Raw genomic sequence first — 23256 nt, 5'->3', positions numbered from 1 at the left:
AACATGATAAAATAAGCTATCTTACCATAAATAATTGAACGAAAACGACGTGTCCAAAATTCTTGAATCGAGAATATTGCCACCCGGAAACCCTACTTATTGTTCGGAGAGTACAGGTTACGCCTTTAAGAGTGCATTTATAGACTTATTTGCCTTCAACAGTTGGTTGGAGCCCAAATTGCCAAAGACGTCAAATATTATGTACTTTCGAAACATGAAAATTTTTGAACTTTTCAGCCGCCATCTTAAACAACCGAGAGGGTACTGGAAGTGAGCCTCATATCCAGTTTCCTCCCGCACTCACTCGTCAAAATGGCGGCAATGTTTACGCTGGTAATGTGGAATGCATATGTTTTCTGTGTTCTTGCAAGTGGAAGCTCTGTCTCTTTAGGTAAAAAAAAAATACTCTTTTAGGAGCTTTTAATTATAAAAGGTAAGATTTATATAGTGTTAACTATGCTAAATCTTAATGCTTCACGGATTTTAGGACACTGGACTGGTGACTCTATTGACGAGTTGCTGGTTTCAAAAGAAGACCTGGAAATTCGCACGAGAAATTCCACAGCAAAATGGCCTTTTTGTGTACTTTACAGAGACCCAAGTAAGTTATTTATGTTAATGCTGTTTGATCTGTAGAGTCTTCTACAGTGCGTGACAAGCGCAAACCCCTTCCAGCCTCTGGACATGTCAAATCTGGATCGGAGTAAACTTCCTCAGATCTGTACTGACCTCTTGCAAGTGAATTTACAGAACTGGAAACATTTACAGTGTAGATGTGGACAGGGGATGCCCAGACAATCTGGGAGACTTGGTACACTGTAGCTAATTACCGGGAAGACCAAGACATCCCCACCCTCCCCCCTCCCCATCCTACCACCCTTCCCCAGCGTAGTTGGGTTTAGTGATTGTTAAAAATAAATAAATAAATAAATAAAAAATAAAATAATGGGAATTTCAGTGGAATTCACGGAGTGGCTCTGTGTGTGATCTCTCCACTCCACTCCAGGTCGAATTGGAATCTGGAAATGTTGTCTTTTGTGGAGGGAGGAAAACCAGAGTACCCGGAGAAAAACTGTTGGAGCAGGGATGAGAACCAACAATAAACTCAACCCACATAAGACGCTGAGATGGGGAATTGAACCTGGGGCCCGTTTCTTGAAAGTCTCTGTAACTTACAGGCCCGATAAGTGTCTTTGGTGATAAATTTGTTTCAATAGAAGTCAATTTTTGTTAGCTTTGAATACTAAATTTTAAATTCTTATAATTCTATGAAAACATTGGCCAAGTAATATGTCTGTAATCACTGTGTAATCGGTGAAAAAACATTAAAAAATATACTTATTGGGCCTGGTAAGTTACCGGGACGTTCGTGAAACAGGCCCCTGGGCCACATTGGTGGGTGGCGAGTGCCATCTCTGCACCCCCCTGTTAGCTGCCAGAAAAAGTGTTGTGTATGTGATTTTGCGTGTGCAGCATCTTTCATGGAGCATAGTTAAGCATATACCTTCTATAATTTACCCTCCCTCCCCTTACATATGAGCAACAAAGTTCTTATCCCTATATGTACCTCACCATTTTTACTACATTAGGAAAATATGGTTGCCTATCTTGAATTTTAGGTGGTTTTTATTGCTCAAATTTGCATTGTACATGTATTTGGAATGCGCTCAAAATAAATATGTCCCAAACCATGACGCCATATTTTTTGCTAAGTTCCAGAGCCATTTTGGTGAAAATTTTAAGAAGATTTATTTACATCTATGCCTTTTTGCTTACAAATCACACCACTTCAGCGCTCTTCTAATTTGTTCCTCTTGGATACTGACAGAGTGTCTTTTGCAAGGAACAATTTTAAAAATGATGGGCAAACCTGGCAAAAAATTCACTAGGTGGTTTTTGGGTATAAAATATAGTATAATATTTAAAGGCCATAGTTTAAAAAAAATTATGAGGCAAATCTAAGAAAAATGAAAAAATGTCGTTAAATTCAACATAGGATTAGTTACCCTTTTATTAATTAATCTCTAACAGCAGTAACTTTTGAAATAGGTATCATAGAAACCCAAGGTAGGCAGTGTTCAGAAAAATTTCATTAAAGAGGGGGGCTATCTTAACTACCATGTTAATCAGTATAAACACAATGAAATATAGCAAAGGAGTTTGGGGCCATTAACAAACTTTATTAAAGACAAGCACAAAGACAAGATAAAACCGGGGGCGGGGGGGGGGGAGTGGGGACTGCCATTTAAATGTGGCAGAAGTGATCATCAGAAATTTTGAAAAGAACCCCTAAAAGGTACCAATATTCTGTTTTGTGGGTGTGGTCTGAACAATATTTTATCCCAAGTTGAGGTACCAAATCAGTTGACTGACATTTACTTCCTCTCACCTTTTTCGTCTCAGTGCCCTAAAAGGTACCACAGACCATACCTCTTACAGAAGTCATTTTTAGATTTTAACACCCTAGCGGGTACACCAAACCACTAATTTTAACTTCTAAAAGGTACGACCATCACTCCAACCCCCCCCCCCCCCCCCACCCCACCTTGGGACCTTATCAGTAGTAACCATGTTTGGTTGCCTAGGAGACAAGATCAAACGAAGCGTGAAAATAAACGACTACGACAAAGGAGGTTTAAAAATGGTCGACATAACGCTGTTTAACATTAGTCGCTTAAGACTAACTGGATTAAAAAATATCTTGATGATTGTAATCATGGAAAATGGAAAGAGTTTTTCGAACTTGAACTTCGAAAATATGGCGGAAAATCAGTGTTCATTGGTAATCTAAATAAAAGTGATACTCGAAAGACAATAACCGTGCAAGACCCATTTGTACAGGAACTTCTGGAAATTTGGTCAGAAGTCAATTTCTGTAAACATATAAAAACGAAGCAACAATTCCTTGAGCAACCTATATGGCACAATTCGCTAATTAGGATTGAAGACAAACCGGCTTTCAATAAACAACTCTCTCTTCATGGAATTACCAAGATAGCTCATCTAATGAAGGTCTCGCACAACTTTCTCTCTTTTGATGAGTTTATTAACACTCACAAAATACAAGTAAAGCCATTGAAGTACTTTGGCCTTGTATCAGCCCTTCGTTACCATTACAATGCTCATTTTCCTAAGGAAACTGATGACACAATAACACCCGACTCTTTCCTCCATACATTTCTTAAAAGTGACAAGGGTAACAGGTTAGTGTTTAAGAAACTTCTTTCCACCAAAAGCACCTCACCAGTGAAAAGCCAACTGAAATGGAACAACAGTTTTCCCTCTGACGAAAATTGGACTCCTGATTGGAAAGCCACTTATGGGCTAGCAGCTAAGAGTACCAAAAGCACAAAACTGGTAAACTTCCAGTACAGGTTTCTTCACCGTATCCTACCCACAAACGTTTTTCTAACCAAAATTGGTATTAAAGAAGACCAGAATTGCTCTTTCTGTAGCGGCTCCTCAGAAAACGTAGCCCACCTTTTTTGGCTCTGTCCAAAGGTCTCTCTTTTTTGGGATAATTTGGTTGAAAGGCTAGAGCAGTTTAAGTGAATACCAAGAAACTATTCCAAAGATGTAGCCATTTTTTTAGGTCTGAGGTCTGACAACTCCGTTTCCGCCCTTCAACTGAATTTGTGCTTTCTTTTAGCAAGGTACTTCATATGGTGTTGCAGGGTAGACAATAAGATCCCACTTTTAAAAAGCTTCCTTCCGGTCCTCAAGTCACAATTTCACATTGAGTCTTATAAATCAAGAGCAAATCAAAAGAAATGGGAGCCTCTCTTCCCTTTCCTCAATATTAATTAGAAATCAAGAAAAAAAAAATTTAGGGTCACACCTTTCTAAGCTTAGTCCCCATTCCCTAGTAAATTGAGGTAGCTACCAAACTGTCCTTATTATTATCTGACGTGAATGTTATTATCCACCGCTGCCACCAAACTATGTAAAGAAAACGGCTGTAGAAAACTGTTTAGCTACTGATATATTTTTTTTTTGACTTTATTTTATTTTATTTGTCCTGTAAACGCCTCTTTTGTCTGTAAGGCTTTTGTTGTATGAATCAATTTTCTGTAATTATTTGTAATAAAAAAAAAAAAAAAGAGAGAGGATCAAGGGGTACTTGATCCTCTCTTGTTAACAACTCAACTAATAAAACATGTCGTTATCTTTAAGAATAAAAAATGTTTGGTTGGACGGAAAAAAGCTTGACTTATAATGCACTTTAGGATATTACACTCATAACACATTTGGACATTAAGACAATAACCGATGGTGGATGATTGCTAAGATGGAAAACTTGATGCAATTTAGATTTCATGGAATTTACATTTGAACTCATGGAAGGTATGAAGTCATCTCAAACATAATATATTATTTTATAAATTTTCTTCTCTACTAGCATTTTTATCCTTTGTGTAAAAAGGTCACATTATAAAGAAGGCTGGATAATCTGTGATTCATGAAAAATAAATATTTGGAAGTCTATTTTGTTAGGTTAAGCCGTTGCTACCTAGATGATATAACTTTTTCAAACCATTGACAAACAATAAAATCAATAATTTTAATGACATTGTTTTAGTCAGAGCCTTTGTTGTTAATTAATTTATTTATTTATTTATTAATCATGTTTATTATTTTCTATCAGATATTCGTTCTTCCAAGCTGGAGGAGGGTTTCAAAGTATTGCTGAGAAACTTGCCACCAAAAAGCTTTTTAAAAAACTGGACCATTGCAGCATTTAACCTTGACAAGGTATTGTGGCTAAAACCTCTGAAATGCCATTTCCTCTTATCTGACATTGCATTTCACCCCTCCCTAGCTGCCAAACAAAGCAGTTTAATTAAATAAATGCATCTCTTTAAATGGTTAATAATTGGCATTATTTAATTATTTTTGTATATAAAAAACAACAAATTAGTATTTTAGCCCTTTCCTCCAGAATCTTGACCAAGGTCAATGTTAAACATTTCCTAATATTCTTGCCAGTTGGAGGAGGGCAAAAGTTAATTAAAACTTAATATTTAGTTTAATATTTGTTGTTATTTGCCACTTATTTGTTGAATACATTTAATTTTTTTCCAAAAGAAACCATAAGTGTTCATAGTGCACTTCATGCAAATTAAGAAAGCAGGAAATTCGTAAAAGATGGTAACAGGCTTCTTCAAGTGATCAAAATTTAGATGGGGAATTCCAATCTTTTATGAACAACCTCAGTAAATTTTCGGGTACATGTATTAGTCACTCCACAGAAATTTTTTGTCCCATAATCAGCACTGTGTATACCTGTATATCATTTATTGCTCAGTGTCATACTTTTATAGAGAATGTTACTTTGGGAAGGCCACCCTGGGAGTGTTCCTGTTCTGCAATGTCACATATGGACATCTGCTTCACCAGTCAGCTATCTAGTGCCTACCCAGACACCCATTACAACCAGCTCATTACTGTTGTGGTTTAAGAATGTGGTATGTTTCAAGCTGAATATATCATCTCATTTATGTAGGTTCTGTTGGTAATGTCTTCTTGATTACTAGTTAAATACATTTTACTTAGTTGCAAACTAGGTAAATTACATTTTGACGCAAGTATGTACAATCACACCCTGCGAGCAGAGCCTCCTTTTGTCTTTTTCTTTACTGAGGAGAGAAAAGGAGGCTCTGCCTGAATTGCGTCAACTGTTTGAAGCTGCCGCAGCCCGAACTTGTGGACTAGTCAATCTTGTTTTCTCTCTTCAAACTGGTTTTTCCAGTGCGAGCATCCGTTTAGTGCTAAAACCGATGGTTATAATTGAGCCCGCTGTACCATGACAAATCAAGATGGCTGCCAGATCTGCTCATCGTGCTCGAAGCCAAGTTATTCTCGACGAGATTCTTCTTAAAGCCGCCGTTACACATTGACACGTTGACACCGGTATTTTGAAATTTGAACGGTGCTTTGAAATTTACCTGTCAGTTTTGAACATCGCCAACGAGGTTTCAAATTTCCCGTAGAAGTTTCCCTAGTTTATTGACGGTATAAAGCTTTGAATTTTTCTTTACATTACAACATTAAGTATTTCTAGAATAACAATTGTTTCCCAAGTATGTTGAATCTTTTTTTTTTTTTTTCTCTTAATGCGTCCTCTTCGGAAAGATTTCCAGAGAAATGTTCAACATTCCATTCACATGTTGGACATTAGAAAGAGAAATTCGAATGTTCATTTCATTCTCGGAAATACTGGTCATGCGTGACGTGAATTGAGTGTACTATAATTGGTATGTTCCATGGATTACATGATTTGATTTTTTTCCGGCTCAGATACGTTCGTCTCTCTTCCTACCGGACATGGCAAATCCTTAATTTATCAACTGGCGATCCGTTAATGAACAAGTTATCGAAGCGGTCAGATGAACTTTCGTTTCATGTTCCTTCGCAGCCGATGTTAACGGTGGTTTCTCCTCTCATTGCCCTGAAAAATGATCTGAAAGGCTCGCCTTGAAATGCTGTATTGGAGGCAAGCGCACGCCTATTAGGCATATTAGGCCTGGGTTCGAAACTGTATCCTAGCAACCTGCAGCGCATTCTCAATAAAGAGTCTTACTCGATTCATGCAGAGTCTTTCTCGCGAACGCCAAAATCGAGCAAGCAAAAGAAAGGCTCTGCTAGCAGGGTGGTACAATCATTAATTTTATAAGTGACAGTAGGAATAACAGGACTGGAATTTAACTTTGAAAAATCCAGTTGCACCAGGAAAGTGGCCCTTTATTCAAAAGCAAAATTTAAAAAGGTATCATTCTTGTTTTGTTTTAGTCATTTTCAAACTCTGAGTAGCTGGCTACCTGCCAGTTACTTAAATGACAGTCATGAATATACTTGTTAGACAGTAGTCTATTCAGAATATGGTACCTGATAGAAAATGATTACCATCTCTCAACTGTGAATTTTAATTCATTGCTGTTCTGAGATAGGGCCTAACCAAAAATCTAGCTAGTACAGTATGTAAAGTCACCACAGGTTTGTTCCTTTTTTTTCTGTAGAAAAAGGTGTTTGCCTTAAGGGTACCGCCACTCACCTCTGATAGTCTGTCAAATGTGATTGAAAGTCATGGAGGGTATACATTAGTAGGAGTTCCTGGTCACTTGCATCATCAAACAGTAGAAAATAATCTCAACAAGGTTAGAAGATTAAAAGCATATTATAAGCGATTTTGTTGGTCAGTTTTGGGGGGAATTAATGTGTCAAAGAGTTCAGGGTACAACTGTAGTGTATGTTTATTGCTAGTTTATTATTCCCTGATTTTTCAAAGATGAAGAGCTAACAGTGTCTACAAATCCAATAACACTGTTTCTTTTATTAAGATATTAATAGCTTTTATCATATCACAACTACAGTGTATCTTCACCCTAAAATCTATAATAAAAATAAAAATATAAACTTGCATACATGTACATAACTGGATTGGGTACCAAATGCATTTTATTTTTATCATAGCTGACTTGTAAGGGAACCTTTTGTCAGTTAAAAAATTTTGGAGATTTTACTGTCAGAAATTATTTTGAAATTGCAGAAATCGCTGCTACATGTACCTATGAACAGCACAGAATCATTTCTGTCCAACACAAGCCCACAGCATGTGAATCCCAAGCCAATAGTTACTCCCAACCCCACTCTCATGTGTCATTGTCGGACCGTGGCAATAATATGTGAGAGGATTCTGTGCCAGAATGAAAATCCTAAGTCACCTCAGTCTGTATTTTGTGTTTCTTATGAATGTGCCTTATTCATTCATAAAGGAGCAACAGCAACATTTATTCAGATTATAGTTGTTGTGTAAATTATAAAGAACACGTCTCAGGTCAGATGCCAAATGTTTTATACTAGTTATTATAATTATAATATTATAAGTTTTTCTTCACCTTCATATAGTGCAGCTGCTGTACTTGTAGTTTGGAGGACATATTATGGCTACATGTACCCTACCTCTCAGGCTGGCAAAGCTGAAATACTGGCTGTATACTCACTGGAAACAATTTTTGTAGAGCACTGTTAGACAGAGTAATCTGATATCATTTTATTTTGTTCATTGTTGGTGATGCAGGTAGCTAAAAGATGGAAGAAAAGAATTAAAGCTTTTATTGTTATTCCTTTGACTGATGATGAGATGTAAGGCTTGAATATATTTTATAGTTTAAAGTTATTTATAACAGCATTTCTCTTCATCTTTTTTGTAAATAATGACCCAGAAAAATAATGTAAATGTTTAGGCCACTGTAGTTAACCCTAAGAACTGTTTATTCTTTTGTGAGGTGGATCCTAGTGGGATTAGAGGGGGATGGTATTGCAAAACAAATTTTCCTCAATTTCTTGTAGTGAAAATACAGTATATTAAGCTCTGGTATTAATTTGATGCAATATCTCAAACATGAGAATGACTGTTTCATCCAATTTTAAAACAGCGATAAGTGTTTGAAAATATCAGATGAAATGATATTTCATGCGTTCAATATAGCTTCTCAAAACCAATTTATTCATAATTTAATTCTTGGAGATATTCAAAGCAAAAATTCACCAAATTTTCAGACCATTAATTCACATTCCAAAATCACGGTACTCATGATTTCCTTACTAGTGAGCTTAAAAGGTAATCCAAGGCATGTTTATAGATATGTTTAATAAAACCGTTATTGTAATAGTAATATTATTGCTACATGAATAAATTTCATTTTATATTTCTTGTATTTGGGAAAGGGTCATCCAACAAAGGAGGAGAGGAAGCAGTAAAATTTATTTTAGTTGAACAAAATTCCACCTTGAATTTTCCACAAAAACCTGTTAAGTATCCTTGCTTTTTTTATGGTAGATATTGGCAGGGAAATAACTGGTTGAACTGGTCAGATGTCAGACTCTTGACCTGAACTCAAATTGTTGGGTTACATTCAGGCATACCCTACAATCAGGTGGTTTAATGCACACAGCATAAGAAAGGAAATATGAATTATTTTTGTGACATGACATCTGGCAATGCTTTCTGTTGAGGCCTCCTCTGAGCCCTGATTGCATCTTAGTCTTGAGGCACAGTCTTGTTTTCCTATTATCTTCAAGCTGGGGTGCAGCTCACATTTCATTATTTTAATTTTTAATGTCGAGTAGCATGTTTGTAAACTACTTACTGTTAAAAGTGGTAATGCTTAGTGCATTAGACAGAATTAAACTCTTATTGTGGAACACAATTTTCATGTAAACCTGTCATTAACAGGTTTGTAATGCAGACATTTAATCTCAGTCAACTGCCAGCTGTGATGGTTTTCAATTCTCAAGGTTAGTTGAAGTTTAGTTTTACCCATGTTAAAACTCTAAGTCAATTGTGATTGATTAAAGGTAACTAAAAAGAAGGAAGTTGTAGAAATCTCTGACTATGCAGCACTCTTCCAGACATGTCAAAAAAACACTTACGCAGAAAGATTTGCTCTTAATCCAGTAATAACCAAAATGTCACTCAGTCATTGTCAACGGGCCAGTCAAATCATCCAATGACAACTGACTGTAATTAATATCCTTAATTTTTGTTATTTCAGCAAAGTTAACTAACATTGCATATTTAATTAAAAATTTTGGTGTACATTTATTATCCTCATGTTAGTGTTTGCATGGATTCAGTGAAATTTCTAATACAATGAAATCAAAATCAATAGCAAAATAGGTAATCTGTTCACAGGTCAGTGGAAATTAACCTGATGAGTCTGTGTTTGTTTTTCTTGGCTTGTGATCACCAGACCTACAGACAATCTATCTAACATGTATAAGTATTGCTGTAAGTTTTTTTTTTTTTTTTTTTTTTGGCACCTGACTTAACAACCTTGGAACTGAGTCCTTACAGTCATGAGTTATTTTGTTGTCATGCTGACCAGTTTTTTTCTTTTAGAATGGAAAGAGACAAAAAGGCCTCTGTCTCTGCTACAAGGTGTTCATGACATTGAAGAAGGAAGACTTGAGATTTTCTTGGTCACTCTACACAGCCAAGCTATTCACTTGAACCTGGTTAGTACGGCACTGATATTTCTGACTAACCCTTGTTTTGGTTAGACAGAATTTATATGTAATCAGACATCACATATTTGTGATTTAATATGGAATGATTGAGTTCTTTTTTGTTCAACATGGGGCTGTTGTTTGGCAGGACAATTTTGTTAGTGACGTCTTGGAAACAAAACATCCACAGCCTCCAATTGTTGTGTGCTTCTACTCTCCACGAAGTTCCCACACTGTCAACTACCTCAGTGGCTTCCACCGCTCACGTGAGACCTTTACAAAAATGAGAATATCTCTACGTTTTGGAATGCTCAATATTGTTGATTATCCTCAAGGTATTTAATAAATTAAATTATTTCTAACTTTCATATATGAATAAACATATAAATAGAAACCTTACTGAAGAAACACATGTAATATACATGTACATGTACAATCAAAGATGAACATGTGAAAGTTGAACAAAGTTTCAATGTAGTCAGGAAAGTTCAATGGTACATTTACGATAACTATTACTTCCTTAGTTGCACCAATCCTTTACCTGAAAGGGCCAAATCATTGAAAATAAAATATTAAATGGTATGATGATCATGCATGGTTATCAATAAGAACCTGTCAATAGCCTGATAAATAATAGGCTATTTGATGCACCATAACATTTCAGACTAAGTCAAAAGACAAAGCATACAAAGAAAAGTAGGCTCAGTTGGTAGGGTGCTGCCTTTTATGAGCAGACCCATCTCCAGTGGGGATATAAATAAAATCAATCATGTGCTATAGGGATGTAACAAACATTCAGCTGCCTTCAGGGAGATGAGATCAACTACCAAAGGTACCTTCACAAGGTGAGGGGGAATTAGTTTTATTTGCATAATTATAAAATATGTAATATATAGAAACCTAAGGCACATGTATCGTTATGCACAGCTCATTTATGCATAGAATGCTATAAATTTATATGATTCCTAAAATTCTTGGTTATTTCAACGGACAGCTGGGCTAGTCTTTCACCAAGTGATGATTATATTAGCATAATATTTTTTGGTTATTTTCTTCTCAGTGGTTTCAAGATATGTAAATGCATCTGATGTCAATGCTGTACCATTCACTGTGGCTTTCTGGCAGGAGAGAGAAATGACTACACAAAGTTAGAGCTAGTTCACTTTACTACACAATGATGTTTTTGCTAAGCTGGCCCCTGTCAAAATTTAGTACATGTATTAGGTGGTACCAATTATATTTGGGTGTAAATATACCTTGCTGCCCTCTTGAATCAACTGTTTGTATAATGCTCAGGAGAATTGAGAGGGAGTGGGGAAGGGACCCATAATGGGACAGAACAGTGACCTCACCACCCCTGTCTAATGGCCACCACCTAGCAACAATGGGGCAGTTACAGTGAATGGGGTAGGGATGGTTAGGTGGCGACAGTAAGGCAGGGTCAGTAAGGTGATGATAATCGGACAGGGACATTAAGGTGGCGAAACTGGGGCGGATGAAGGTGATGGCACAGTTGGTCAGGGACGGTGAGGTGGCGACAATGAGGGAGGGATGGTGAGGTGGTGACAGTGGGCAAGGACGGTGAAGTAGCGACAGTGGGGTAGGGTAGGTGAGGTGACGCCAGTGGGACAGGGATGGTGAGGTGGGGACAGTGGGGCAGGGACAGTGAGGTGACAATAGTGAGGCAGGGACGGTGAGGTGACAGCAGTGAGGCAGGGACAGTGAGGTGGCAACAGTGAGGCAGGGATGAGGTGACAGCAGTTAGGCAGGGAAGGTGAGGTGGTAACAGTTGGGCAGGGAAGGTTAGGTAACACCAGTGGGGCTGGGCTGGTGAGGTGGGGTGGCGACAGTAAGGCAGGGACGGTGAGGTGACAACAGTGAGGCAGGGATGATGAGGTGGCAACAGTGAGTAGGGACGGTGAGGTGGTGACATGGAGGCAGGGACAGAGAGGTGATGATAGTGAGGCAGGGACGGTGAGGTGACAGCAGTGAGGCAGGGATGGTGATGTGGCGACAGTGGGGGATGTTCCATTAATTTGATTACACTCTCTCAAGATGTTATTCCAAAACTTAGTATTAACCTAAAGCCTGGTTCACAGTAGCGACAGAAGCAAATTAAGAATCAGAGTCAGAATCACCTAGTAGTGTGAATCAATATGATGGAAGCAGAAACAGAAGCACCGCTTTCATTCAAAATCAGAGAAGGCCGCCATGTTTTCTGAACGTTCTAAATCTTGCTTAAAGGGGTTGTCAATGAGCTACGTGATGGTAGATTCTTCTGCTTGAGTTTCTGGTTCCTTTCAACCAGTTCACACATGATCACAGGCGACAAAATCAGAAGCAAAATTTGAAGAAAAAGGAAATATTCTGATCCTTTTCGAACTTATGATTACAAAATTTTTTCTGTCTCCATTTTTTTATTCCCCCTGGAATGGAAGATTCCTTACACTTCCAATTCTGTCACCAGTGTGAACCAGCCCTAATAAAATTGCAGTTCCACGTTAAAGGAAAGTTCAATTCTTAAGTAAAAACCCTCAGTAAAGTTGGCTCTTTTTATTCAAATTTGATCTGGAGATTTTATGCATGTATAGTTATAAAACCCCGGTGGTTCCATCATGATGCTACCTTTAAACCTTATCTCAGACTCTTGTTGAAGTCAAGAGTTTCACTTATATCCTTTTTGTTAATTGCAGATTGATTGTGTTTTTTAGGGTTTGTAATAAAACAGCAAATGTTTGATAGGGGCATACCCACTCCTCTGATGCTGTATGACTTTTTACAGATGTTGTCTGTCACTCTGATATCATCTGTGCCTTCAGATGATGATAGTGATCAGATCTATAATCCATGGAAAGAAAGCAGTGATTCCAAGGTGTGTCTTTGCGACAAATCATACAATCATAAACAGTCTTTATTAAATATTAACTATTAAACCATGAGCTTGGGGAATGATTTGCTGGCCAAGAATCTCTTTTAATGAGCTGAATTTCATTTCATTTCACCAAATTATTTTGAATTTTATTTAATTTAATACTAAAAACTTTTGCCATCTCCTAACCAATGACTCCCACAATCACTGACTTATTGTCAGTTTTCTAGGTAGACCAAAATGAACAAGTAGATTTGAGTTATTTTAGTTGAATGAAATTAAGGAAATTTGAAATTCAAACACAAAATGAATCTCAAACGTATTTGCCAGGACTGACTATTATCTCACCTTTAATTCTACTAGAATGTGTGTTACCCTGAAGTTCAGAAAGACACTTGTGATGTACATGATAACAGTACTGTTATAGATGCCTCAGGGTTTGAGCAAAGTAACATCATGTATGGACCAGCATTGCCTCCTCACTCATGGCAAACCAAGGTGGGCTGTAAATTATTGATTCAGGCAGAGTATTTCATCTCTCAGACTCAAATCTTGTCATTTGGTCTACCCTCGTCTGCATTCAAGATGTAAATGCTCAGGCTTGTGTTGGGCAAAGTTCATGAAAAGCAAATCATTCTCATGAATAAACTTGCCAGAAACAATCTGCGCTATGAGTTTGGCTGGCACTAGAGAAAAGTCAAGGCAGGAAGGCAGGCCAGGCATGGTAGAGGAGGATAGAGCATAACATGGGGAGGGGTGGGTACAAACAAAGGAAGGAATGGCTACCTTTTTGCGGGAGGGCTGAGGCAATGATAAACCCCATGCCAGTAGAGACTATGGCCTTAGCCCAGTAGCATGTTGGTTGATGGAGCTAAGGAGGAAAGTAGCACTATTACTGGAGATGTTGACAGAGACATTGGAGGAGCACATGTTAGCTACAGCAGACTCAACAGCCTGGATACCAACAGTCAGGCCAGCAAGGCAGGCAAGCTGACCAATGTAACTTGCAAGTTCAAAGTAGAAGTACTTGTAGCTAAGGTAGAACTCAACTCCACTTGAGGACTTGTATACCGGTACTGAAAAGGAAGGGCTGTATCTGCACTATTGGGAGTCGGGTGGGCCATATGGCTGACAGGAAAACAGAAGACCAATGATTCGCAACTACTGCCTCTAGTTTAACTTGCCTTAAGTGCACTTAAAGATGGTTACTTGATACAAACCCATCAACTTTGTTACCTGTTATTCAAAATGTTTATGGCTTTATCAAAAAAAAAAAAATAACAAGAACCCTTAAAACCCTGAGGCGTGATACACAAAAGACTTAGTCACTAGTTTCACCACTCTGAGGAAAGTCACCCCTTTTGGGCAAAACCTCCCTTCACAGCACACTTCAGGGTTTGCCACTTTCCCCATGTTTTAAGTTTTTGTAGTCTTGGCTTATATGTAGATGTAGGTCTTACCTCGCTCAGCTTTCCTTGGTTTGTTTCCTCAGAATTATAATTTTTTTCAGAATTTAGTGTTTGCTCCGATGGAGAATTGTTAATAGGTCTTAATTAACCTAACCTAAGATGCTCTTAAATCCTTTTTAGAGAACCTGTAAGGTCTTAAGAATCAGCTTTATATGCAATATGTTGTGTCATTCTGAAGAGGATCCTTTTCCCATTTGCTGTAGCTTCTCCCTCTGTACAGTGCTTATTCCCATTAGGATCTTTTGTAGGATCCTGAAAGATCATGCAAGAATCCCATAAAATCTTGTAGGATTCCTCTGCCAGATTTCTACCGAGCAGTACAGGATGGTGACCCCCATCACTTTTATTAAACAGCATATACCCATTTACAGATTGGTACAATGCTTGTTATAACATGGTAATGAGTTTCCAAGATGCCAATAATTATCATTTTTGTTGAATCTTCTGAATAGGTCACTACTCACATGAATGTCAAACCAAAGACAAAGAAATTTCAGTTCAGTTATGTGAATGACAAGACTTGGGCCTCCTTAATAGAGCAATCAGTTGGACCAGTTATATCATACATGGAATTGCCAAGGAAACAGTCATCCCAGTTGTTTTCAGTAGCACTGGTAAGTTTTGTCCGCAGCAGATAAAAGTTGAAAAGACTTAGTTTAGTACATTCCAATGTTACCAGCAGCTTCTTCTATGTTTCACCAGTGCCAAGTCTTATACCTACATAACAAACTGAAGCAAAGCACTTGGGGCATAGCCCTTGTGTCAAATGTTTGTCTTATTTTTAGTTTCTCCAGTAAACCCTTGTTAAAGTAAAAGGACAAAGGAATCATGATTAGCATCCTTTGTGAACAAAATAAAAAATGGAAAGGGAGTATTTTGTGTTGTAAGGGGGAAACTACTGAATTTCACCAAAATGACAACAGATGTTTGCAAATTTTAGTCATAAATACTCTTCAAGAAATCAGGACCATCAATACTGCAGTGAAAAGTCTCCATGGTTGAAAAGGCCAAATAATAGTGTTGGTCACAAAAAAAGTTCCATAACCAGCTGTACTGTAATGTATCAGAGCTGGGGTCAAGAGCGCATTATGCTCCATTATCCAAGCAGTCAGAGCAAAATTGAAAGAATAAAATGAGGCTGCCTTGCACGGCTGTAGTCAACCAGTTTGGTTGACAGTGATCAGTGATCATAGGAGTCCCATGACCACAATCTGAGAGCATTGTATGCTGCTGGTAGATCAACTCCTAATACCTCTTTAGTGTTGGCTAGTGTTTCTGTCTCTCTTCCTCCATTATTTAAATGATTATTATGATTATTTGGAGTCCAAAGTGTTGCTGCCTGGTCTTTCTCCTAACAGCAGTGTACATGCAACACTCTTTTGTAGTCACATGACTCCTGAAAGTTTTCTGATCAATGATGATCTTCAACCCAGCTGGTTGAGAAAGGTTCTGTGAGAAATCAAAGAAGTCTAATTAATTTCTGTCCTACTTTGAGCAAATTAAGTATGATAACTGCTTGTACATTCTAGAGCATGGGAATAGCATGCAAAGTTCAATGATATTCCATGTAATCTGTAAATTTTGCTGATTCTGACATTAATTACTATATCTTGTGTGTTCTGTAGGTTGTATTTCTCATAGATGGCTGTAGCTACTGTGTTAAAGTTATGCCAACAATTGAGCAGATATCAATAGATGCCAAGTATATAGGTGCGTACTTTCAGGACTACATGATGATGTAAGAAGACATTTCTGTTTAAAACAAAAGCCACCAAACATTGTCACTTTACCCAAAAAAATTTTTTATTTTTTGCCTTTTATTTATTCCATTGCACTTGTTTATCGTTGTAACATTTGCATTTTTTTATCTTGGTTTTCTATTGTTTTTCTTATGTTTACAACCACCTCGTTATTATTCCAGAACAAAACCTTCTCCAGTCATTTGTTTTTGCAAATTGTCCCTTTAATTTGGTCACCACATTAATAACATGACCAAGTTTTACATCCTTTGGTGCCCAGCAGGTTAACAGGATTCCAGGATAGTACGAAACAGTGTTCATTAACCTTATAATATTATAGGCTAGATCTTTGGGAAGAGCAAGAAGTAGTGTGTCTGTTTTTCTATGTCCTATACAGTTCTGTTTTCTTTTCTTTGCAGGTGCTTCCTTGTATATACACAACTGTTCATCTGATCCACACACATGTCAGCGGTATGGAATTACAGGCTATCCAACACTCACAGCATTCCGCAGTCTCAGCTGGTCAGCAGTACACAAATGTTCTAGTTCCCAGTCCACCTATCTCAGACTGGACTATCATGGACCTGTGACAGTGAGTGTTGTGACTTTTACACTTGAAGTGTTAAGGACAAATAATGCCCTACTTGAGAGTTTGCTGCAAAAACTGCTTCATAATTTCGATAATGTTTGCTCAGAATGTTTGGAATGTGGAGTTGTTTTCAGATTCTAACAATGCTACGAATTTGCTTCTTTTGCCATACGCATTTGCAAGTCACCCGTGACTCACACAGTCGGAACTTAATGCTGTTTCTGTCACATGAAGCAAGTAGGAATATTGCTACTAACACCCCCTCTCCCCCACCCCTTGGATGGGATAGTCATCCACTGCAGGGTTACCCCCCACAGTATGTTTGGGGTACCCGTTTATATACCTAGAGGAAGAGTTTCTTGTCTAAGCATATGACACAACAGCAGAGGCTAGACTTCAAAGGTCTGACCTTCTGGTCTACCGTCCAACATGTTAACCAATACACCACTGCGCACCCAGTAACTTTCCATTAATTTACCAAGAAAGTCAAACAAAGCATTGAGTGTTTAAAAGAATCCATGAAACAAAAGTGCCATCTGGCCCCTCAATTGCTCACAATCTTTATGGTTATTTTTGTAATTACCAGGCCAAGCTTGTGCTAGAGTGGTTATCCAATGTCAGTCAGCCAGCTGTGCACAAATCATTCCTGTTTAGATCCCTTCCTGATATGGTATGAAATTTGTCTGTAACACGTCTTACAAACTCCTGCCATTGTTGCGATTTCGTAAGTTAGACAAAGTTGACCTTGTTGTTTCTTTGCTTCGTAGTTAGCAAGCCATCCCAAAGTGCAGAACAGTGTAGCCATTTAGCCTGTAATAGTCAGGCCATCTTAAGTACTGACCAGCTTACTGGCTGTCAGCTGGTTTGAGGCTCCCCATTCAATTTGTAGCTTTCATTTCATTACACCAGGACTCCTATGCAGCTACTGTTTGGGTTTGTAGGGTTTAGCGTTGTGTGACTTCTCAAATAACACTTGCTTAAGAGACTAGTTCGTTTCAAGAATTTGAGGTCTTATTCTCAGGTTTGCCATTTCAAGTAATTTTGCTTTTATTTGTCATACATGCAAAGATATTATTTTTCTCGTGTCTTTGCGTGCATCATTTCTGGATTCATTTGTTATCGTTTGCCTTTGTAGATCAAAAAATTTATTTTAGATTTAGCAGAGGAGTGTTCAACCAGGCAACCCCAAAGTATAAAAAACAATGAGAATGATGCAGTAAATGACACAGGCATACTCGGAAAAAAAATCCGAGTGCTCCTATCAGAAGTCGAACCTAAGACCTGCGATAACCAGTTCGGATACTCTACCACTGAGCTACAGGAGACTCGTGGGAGCTAGGGCCAATAAACTAGGTTCATGAGAAAACCATCCTGCATACTGCTAGGATTGGAATGTCACTTGTCATATGCGCGATGAAAAAAATGTGATGATAGGAGCACTCGGATTTTTTCCGAGTATGGCTTTGTCACTTACTGAATAATACATAATTCTCATTTATTCACCTGGCCCCAGTTGTTCAAAGAGCGGATAACTTTATCCCATGGATAAGTCGCTATCGGCATATAATATTCCATCACATTTATTCCATCGCGTTTAAGGAACAAATTCCGAATAAACTCTTCAAATTGTTGTATTTTTCGCAGGATGTTGATGTTAGACTGATTGGTACTGTTTACACTCGGACCTTAGCACGCAGATACCTTGCTCCAAGTCTTATAAACAAATGGTATCCTTTTTATTGTTTTCAACTGATCTGTGAGCTTCTGTTTGGCCGAGTTCCGTGCTATGCCACGTACACCAGAGATGTTGTTGATGATGGAAGCAAAATGAGAGCAAAGGAGGAGGACCTCGTGTTATCTAAGGTAACGTGGTGCTGGTGAAACTCGTTAGTGTTCCGTATTTCTTCAAACAGGGCGCGTATTTCAAATTTCATATTGTTGCTTTTTCAACTTCAGTAAACTGGTTTCACTTTTGGACGCTGTTCGTGGCATTGAGCATAGAGTGATTTCAACCTCCCCTCCCCACTATTTCTAATTTTGTTTCATTGTTGAACAGTCTATGTCAATTTAAGTTTCATGACACCAAAGGAGCTTGTATTCGAGGAAATAGGTACATGAATAGGTGCATTGGTTAGCTGATCCAAAGGCCAGGTTGGGTTGTGTTGTTGTTGTGCACTATTAATAATAATTCTAGATTGGTAACGTATCTTCTTTGTTGTAGCTTGAACTTCAGCGGAGTGATGGTGTCCGAGTCAAAGTATTCCAGTTAGGTCGTAATGTTGAATACACAATCAACAATCAGAGGGACTCTAGGCTGCACATGTTTCATGACGTACACAGGCAAGTGGCTCCATTCATTAACAAACCAATCAGTCAGTCAGTCAACCAATCAATCAATCGCTCAAGCAAGCAAAATAAGAGAGTCAGTCAGTCAACAATCAATTACTCGGTCAATCATTATTTCAATAAGTCAATCAATCAGTTATGCAACCCTTCACGAAAACTAGGATATACTGGGTTTTTATGAGTAAAAAAATGTGGAGCTGAAAGACCTGGTGAACCTGAGAGGATGCGCAGTCACAAAGCACCAAACTGATCCTTAACAACTTACATGACGTACCGACTATGTCCAGAAATTTCACACCTGTTGCTGTTCAGAAATCATGCATCATAGGGAGACTAGATGGGACTGGGCGTGTTCAGTATCAATATTCATACAGGAACATATAATAAGTTTTGGTTTAGACTGCCTATTACACTGCTTTATACTAATGCTGTGACATGGTGTGATATTTCAGATATGACTTGCCTAAAAACTTCAAATGTGAACATGACCACAGCAAGTGCACAGATGTGGCTATACGGTTTGTTCATGATCACCGCCGATTGCCAGTTCTACACCTGACCTCCGCGGCATTTCACACCAAGTTAGGGTCAGTACTTGTATTATGTTTGTAGGACGTTATGTTGTGGTTCAATTTTATCCTTGGTTTAAATTTCATTTCCCTTTGTTTTGGGGTATGGTAATGTGTGATAATGAGTTTAAAACAATGGGAAATAAAAATTAAACTAAGGATAATTTTGAACCACAACAGTTACACAGAAAGTACTGGTGAACGTTCATTTCCATGGTCACACTTAAGAATTTCTTACACTGAATTAAAGGGAAAAACAAATAATACAACATGCTAAACAGGAAAGTACTGCTCAGTAGTTTTTATTTGATTATTCGCACTATGGGATTTTCATCCGCACATTCGAAAGTTGCAAGTCCACCTTGTGCAGCATAATGGGCAGCAAGCACTGCATCAAATCTGATGTACGTCTTCTGAAGGTGCTAATCACTAGTTCAGCTGCAGTCAACTCTCTCATAGCGACCACTTCTCGTAACTGACCACCTCCCGTAAGCGACCACTTCGTAAACAACCGTTTTGTTTCTCAGTTAAATACTGTTTCAAGAGCTCTCTCGTAAGCGACCACCACTCAAATTTCTTAAGGGACCGCGACCACTTTTTAGGCCAGAAATTACACATATTCTTTTGTTTTCTGTTTCCGGTAAGCGACCATCCAACATAATCACGTATGATCGTTAGTAAATCATTACTCAGAAGTAACAAAAGTTCAATTTTTAATGACGCTAACCCGGACTGCTGACAGACGGATATAGCAGTTTACAGACAGAGAAGATGGCTATAATTAGATCTGTAGGTAAACGGGAATTGTTACAGTGATCTGTTCCAAAATGTTATACAAAGTTTCATCAGAAGAATGAATAGATGTGAAAAAATCAAATAAATTGGTTTCTATTTACCTTATTTTAGCTGCTAAGGTAATATTTTTATGTAAGTAATTAAACAATTCAGTATTAGGCTTATTTTGTTGATCTTTCCCGCAAGCGACCACCTCCCGTAAGCGACCACTTTCTCGTGCCCCAAGGGTGGTCGCTTATGAGAGAGTTGACTGTAGTTACTTAATTTACTAGTGCAATGAATCCATTTGTAGGTGTCTGTGGCTACGGACGGAGTAACACGGGGATTGCTTGCGCAGTCTCCCGCCCGAGCCAGAGGCTCATGATAAAGTGCTTGACAATAATCCAGATCGAATTGGAATTTGGAAATGTTGGTTTTTGAGGAGAGGGGAAAACCGGAGTAACCGGAGAAAAACCTCTCGGAGCAAGGACGAGAACCAACAACAAACTCAACCCACATATGACGCCGAGTCCTGGAATCGAACCCGGGTCACATTAGTGGGAGGCAAGTGCTCTCAGCACTGCGCCATCCCTGCAACTCGAAAAAAATAGCCAACGTTTTCAAATGCTGCCGTTATGTCATGCAAAAATTTACGGAAACGTATTACGTTTTCTTTTCCTTCAAGAATTCACCTGAAATCTTCCTCTTAGTGCTATACGAGCATTTGCTCACGACGAAAGATACGTGTTCACAATTTTAAATTATTTTTGACAATTTTGACAACGTCAAAGTCTTCTTGACATAGTTTCTGTGGATTTCTTTTTCAGTTCTGAGGAAGACGCCAGTTTTGAGCCATTTGCACACAACTTACCTATTTTACTTGCGCTGGCACATAGAAACAACATAACCAAGGACAGTTCCTTTTATAAGGTAATGACATCAAAGTATCCGTTAACAAGTAAAAGCTCTTTAGATTGGAGATATACTCTATAAACAGGTTTGGTATTCTCTCGCCCCAGTGGCTAAGCAGTTTTTGTTTCTGTTTAGCGGACGCTTACTCACGTTCCCTGGCACACTCCCTACCGTGACATGGTGTTTGCAATGTTTCAACTCGTATTCCCTAACAAACCACCTTTCAATGCACTCTCCTTTTCAGGAGCTAACCGAGGCAGCTTACGCTCTGTATCGTGACATGGTGTTTGTTACATTGGATATCGAGGAATTCGCTCACTGGGCGAGCAGATTTGTGCCCAAGGACTACCACGCCGAACATGCTTTCGGTAAGCCCCAACTCTGAATTTTAGGTAGGTTTTTGTACACGGACAAATGGAAGAGAGATAGTCTTTGGACAACTTAGGCCACGGGACGTTTAGAGATATCAGCCTCACTATCATCAGCTAAGAGTAAATTACATAATAACGGTGATGACAGTCATCATTATCATCATCATCATCGTCGCTTTGTTTCCTTATGCCGTCCGGTAGCGAGTTCCAAAGATGGGGAGCGCAGAAGGCTTCTCTTCATTTTTTTGAGCTGAACTAAACTACTAGTTGGGTCTTCCCGCTTCTTTAGGTTTCCTTAACAGTATCCATTGACCGACCTGGCTTGGATTTGTCCATTAAAGTTTACAAAAGTTATGTTATTTTTGAAGTGTTTATTTGACTGACTGACTGACTGACTGACTGACTGACTGACTGACTGACTGACTGACTGACTGACTGACTGACTGACTGACTGACTGACTGACTGACTGACTGACTGACTGACTGACTGACTGACTGACGATATTTATATTTTTTTTGTCGCTGTCATTGCTCATTAGAAAGTCCAGTGATATCTGAGGTCGTTATTTTGAAGGTTGTTTTTTAAATTTCTTTCCAGGTGTATTAATAGCCAGTTGAAATTAAATCTTAGAACTATCTAATGTTTTTATTCAGGGAGACAATCCAACGATGTGCCGGCGTTATACCATTATCCTCGCCTCTGTATCATTCAACCTGATGACCATCAACATGCCTCCTTTTACCCTCCGGTCAAGGAACTGCAGGAAATGGGAACTGGTGTCCAGGCGCGACTTGACCAAATCAACTCACAGCACATCATTAAGTTCGCTCAGGATTACATGAAAGATCCCGCGGCCGCTATTGTAAAAACTGAGTTTTTCTAAAATTTTCATTGAATAATGGGAAACAAAGAGTGAAATGTCTTGGAGTTGGGATTGAAACCACGGAACCCACTTTGGTGGACAAGAGATGTACTTCAGAATACTTTGGATAACATAACAGGGACGTGAATGGGTGCAATTGGGCTATTTAACCCGGTAAAGGCTGCGGTGTAAATATTTAGAATCTGCTACCCAAGCTTGCACAGTACTGCTGTATTTATCTTTATCTGTAAACTTAACATGTAACGATTTAGACGGTGTATTCAGATTCCTATTTTCTGGTGACATTTATACCAAATTTTAAAATTTAGCAAGTTTTGATAAAATCCAAATTCGCCAAATTAATTTGTCGTAAAAACGCCTGAAAAAAAAAAAAGAATGTTTTTTGTATCTTTGTTTTTTCTTGATCAATGTAATATACTTTTAACTTTTTAAATAAACCGTAACAGTGTTCTTATGGTCAGAGGAGATGTGAAAAAAAAAACTGTTAAAACAAAGCAGAGAACCTATAAACGTACCACCTGTAAAATACAAAAGGTACGGGCTATATAATTACAGGAGTAGAAAATATAATTGCTATGTTGGGAGCAAATGAAGGGAAAGTCCCGATAACTCAGCGGGCCTGATTAGTATTTTTGAAATCTGCTTGCTATCGATTGGGGGTAATTTTTAGTGTAAGTTTCCTTATGTGTTCTATGAAGTTATTAAGATTTCAAATTCAATAAAGAT

The 23256-nt window shown here is 38.3% G+C and overlaps 1 protein-coding gene across 2 annotated transcripts; it reads left to right on the top strand.

The window, feature by feature from the left end:
- The first annotated feature begins 270 nt into the window (after window positions 1–270).
- On the top strand, window positions 271–22906 carry LOC146474352 (uncharacterized). Of its 2 annotated transcripts, XM_085117201.1 has the most exons (22): window positions 271–391; window positions 488–601; window positions 4646–4752; window positions 5322–5465; window positions 7017–7154; window positions 8078–8142; window positions 9236–9297; window positions 9902–10017; window positions 10157–10343; window positions 11069–11155; window positions 12720–12880; window positions 13241–13375; window positions 14799–14960; window positions 15972–16056; window positions 16505–16677; window positions 17261–17344; window positions 18319–18537; window positions 18896–19014; window positions 19473–19607; window positions 21191–21293; window positions 21520–21643; window positions 22301–22906. In XM_085117201.1, the coding sequence occupies exons 1-22, from the start codon at window positions 313–315 to the stop codon at window positions 22528–22530; spliced, it is 2829 nt and encodes a 942-aa protein (XP_084973327.1). In that variant the 5' UTR covers window positions 271–312; the 3' UTR covers window positions 22531–22906. The 2 variants fall into 2 exon arrangements, with proteins under 2 accessions (XP_084973327.1, XP_084973328.1); XM_085117202.1 differs by lacking the exons at window positions 271–391; window positions 488–601 and having other exon boundaries at window positions 4648–4752; window positions 5306–5465.
- Window positions 22907–23256: the final 350 nt, after the last annotated feature.

This window comes from Pavona decussata, unplaced genomic scaffold (assembly GCF_977016875.1).
Source record: "Pavona decussata unplaced genomic scaffold, jaPavDecu1.1 SCAFFOLD_90, whole genome shotgun sequence".
NCBI lineage: Eukaryota > Metazoa > Cnidaria > Anthozoa > Scleractinia > Agariciidae > Pavona > Pavona decussata.
This window is presented reverse-complemented; position numbering and strand designations above follow the sequence as displayed.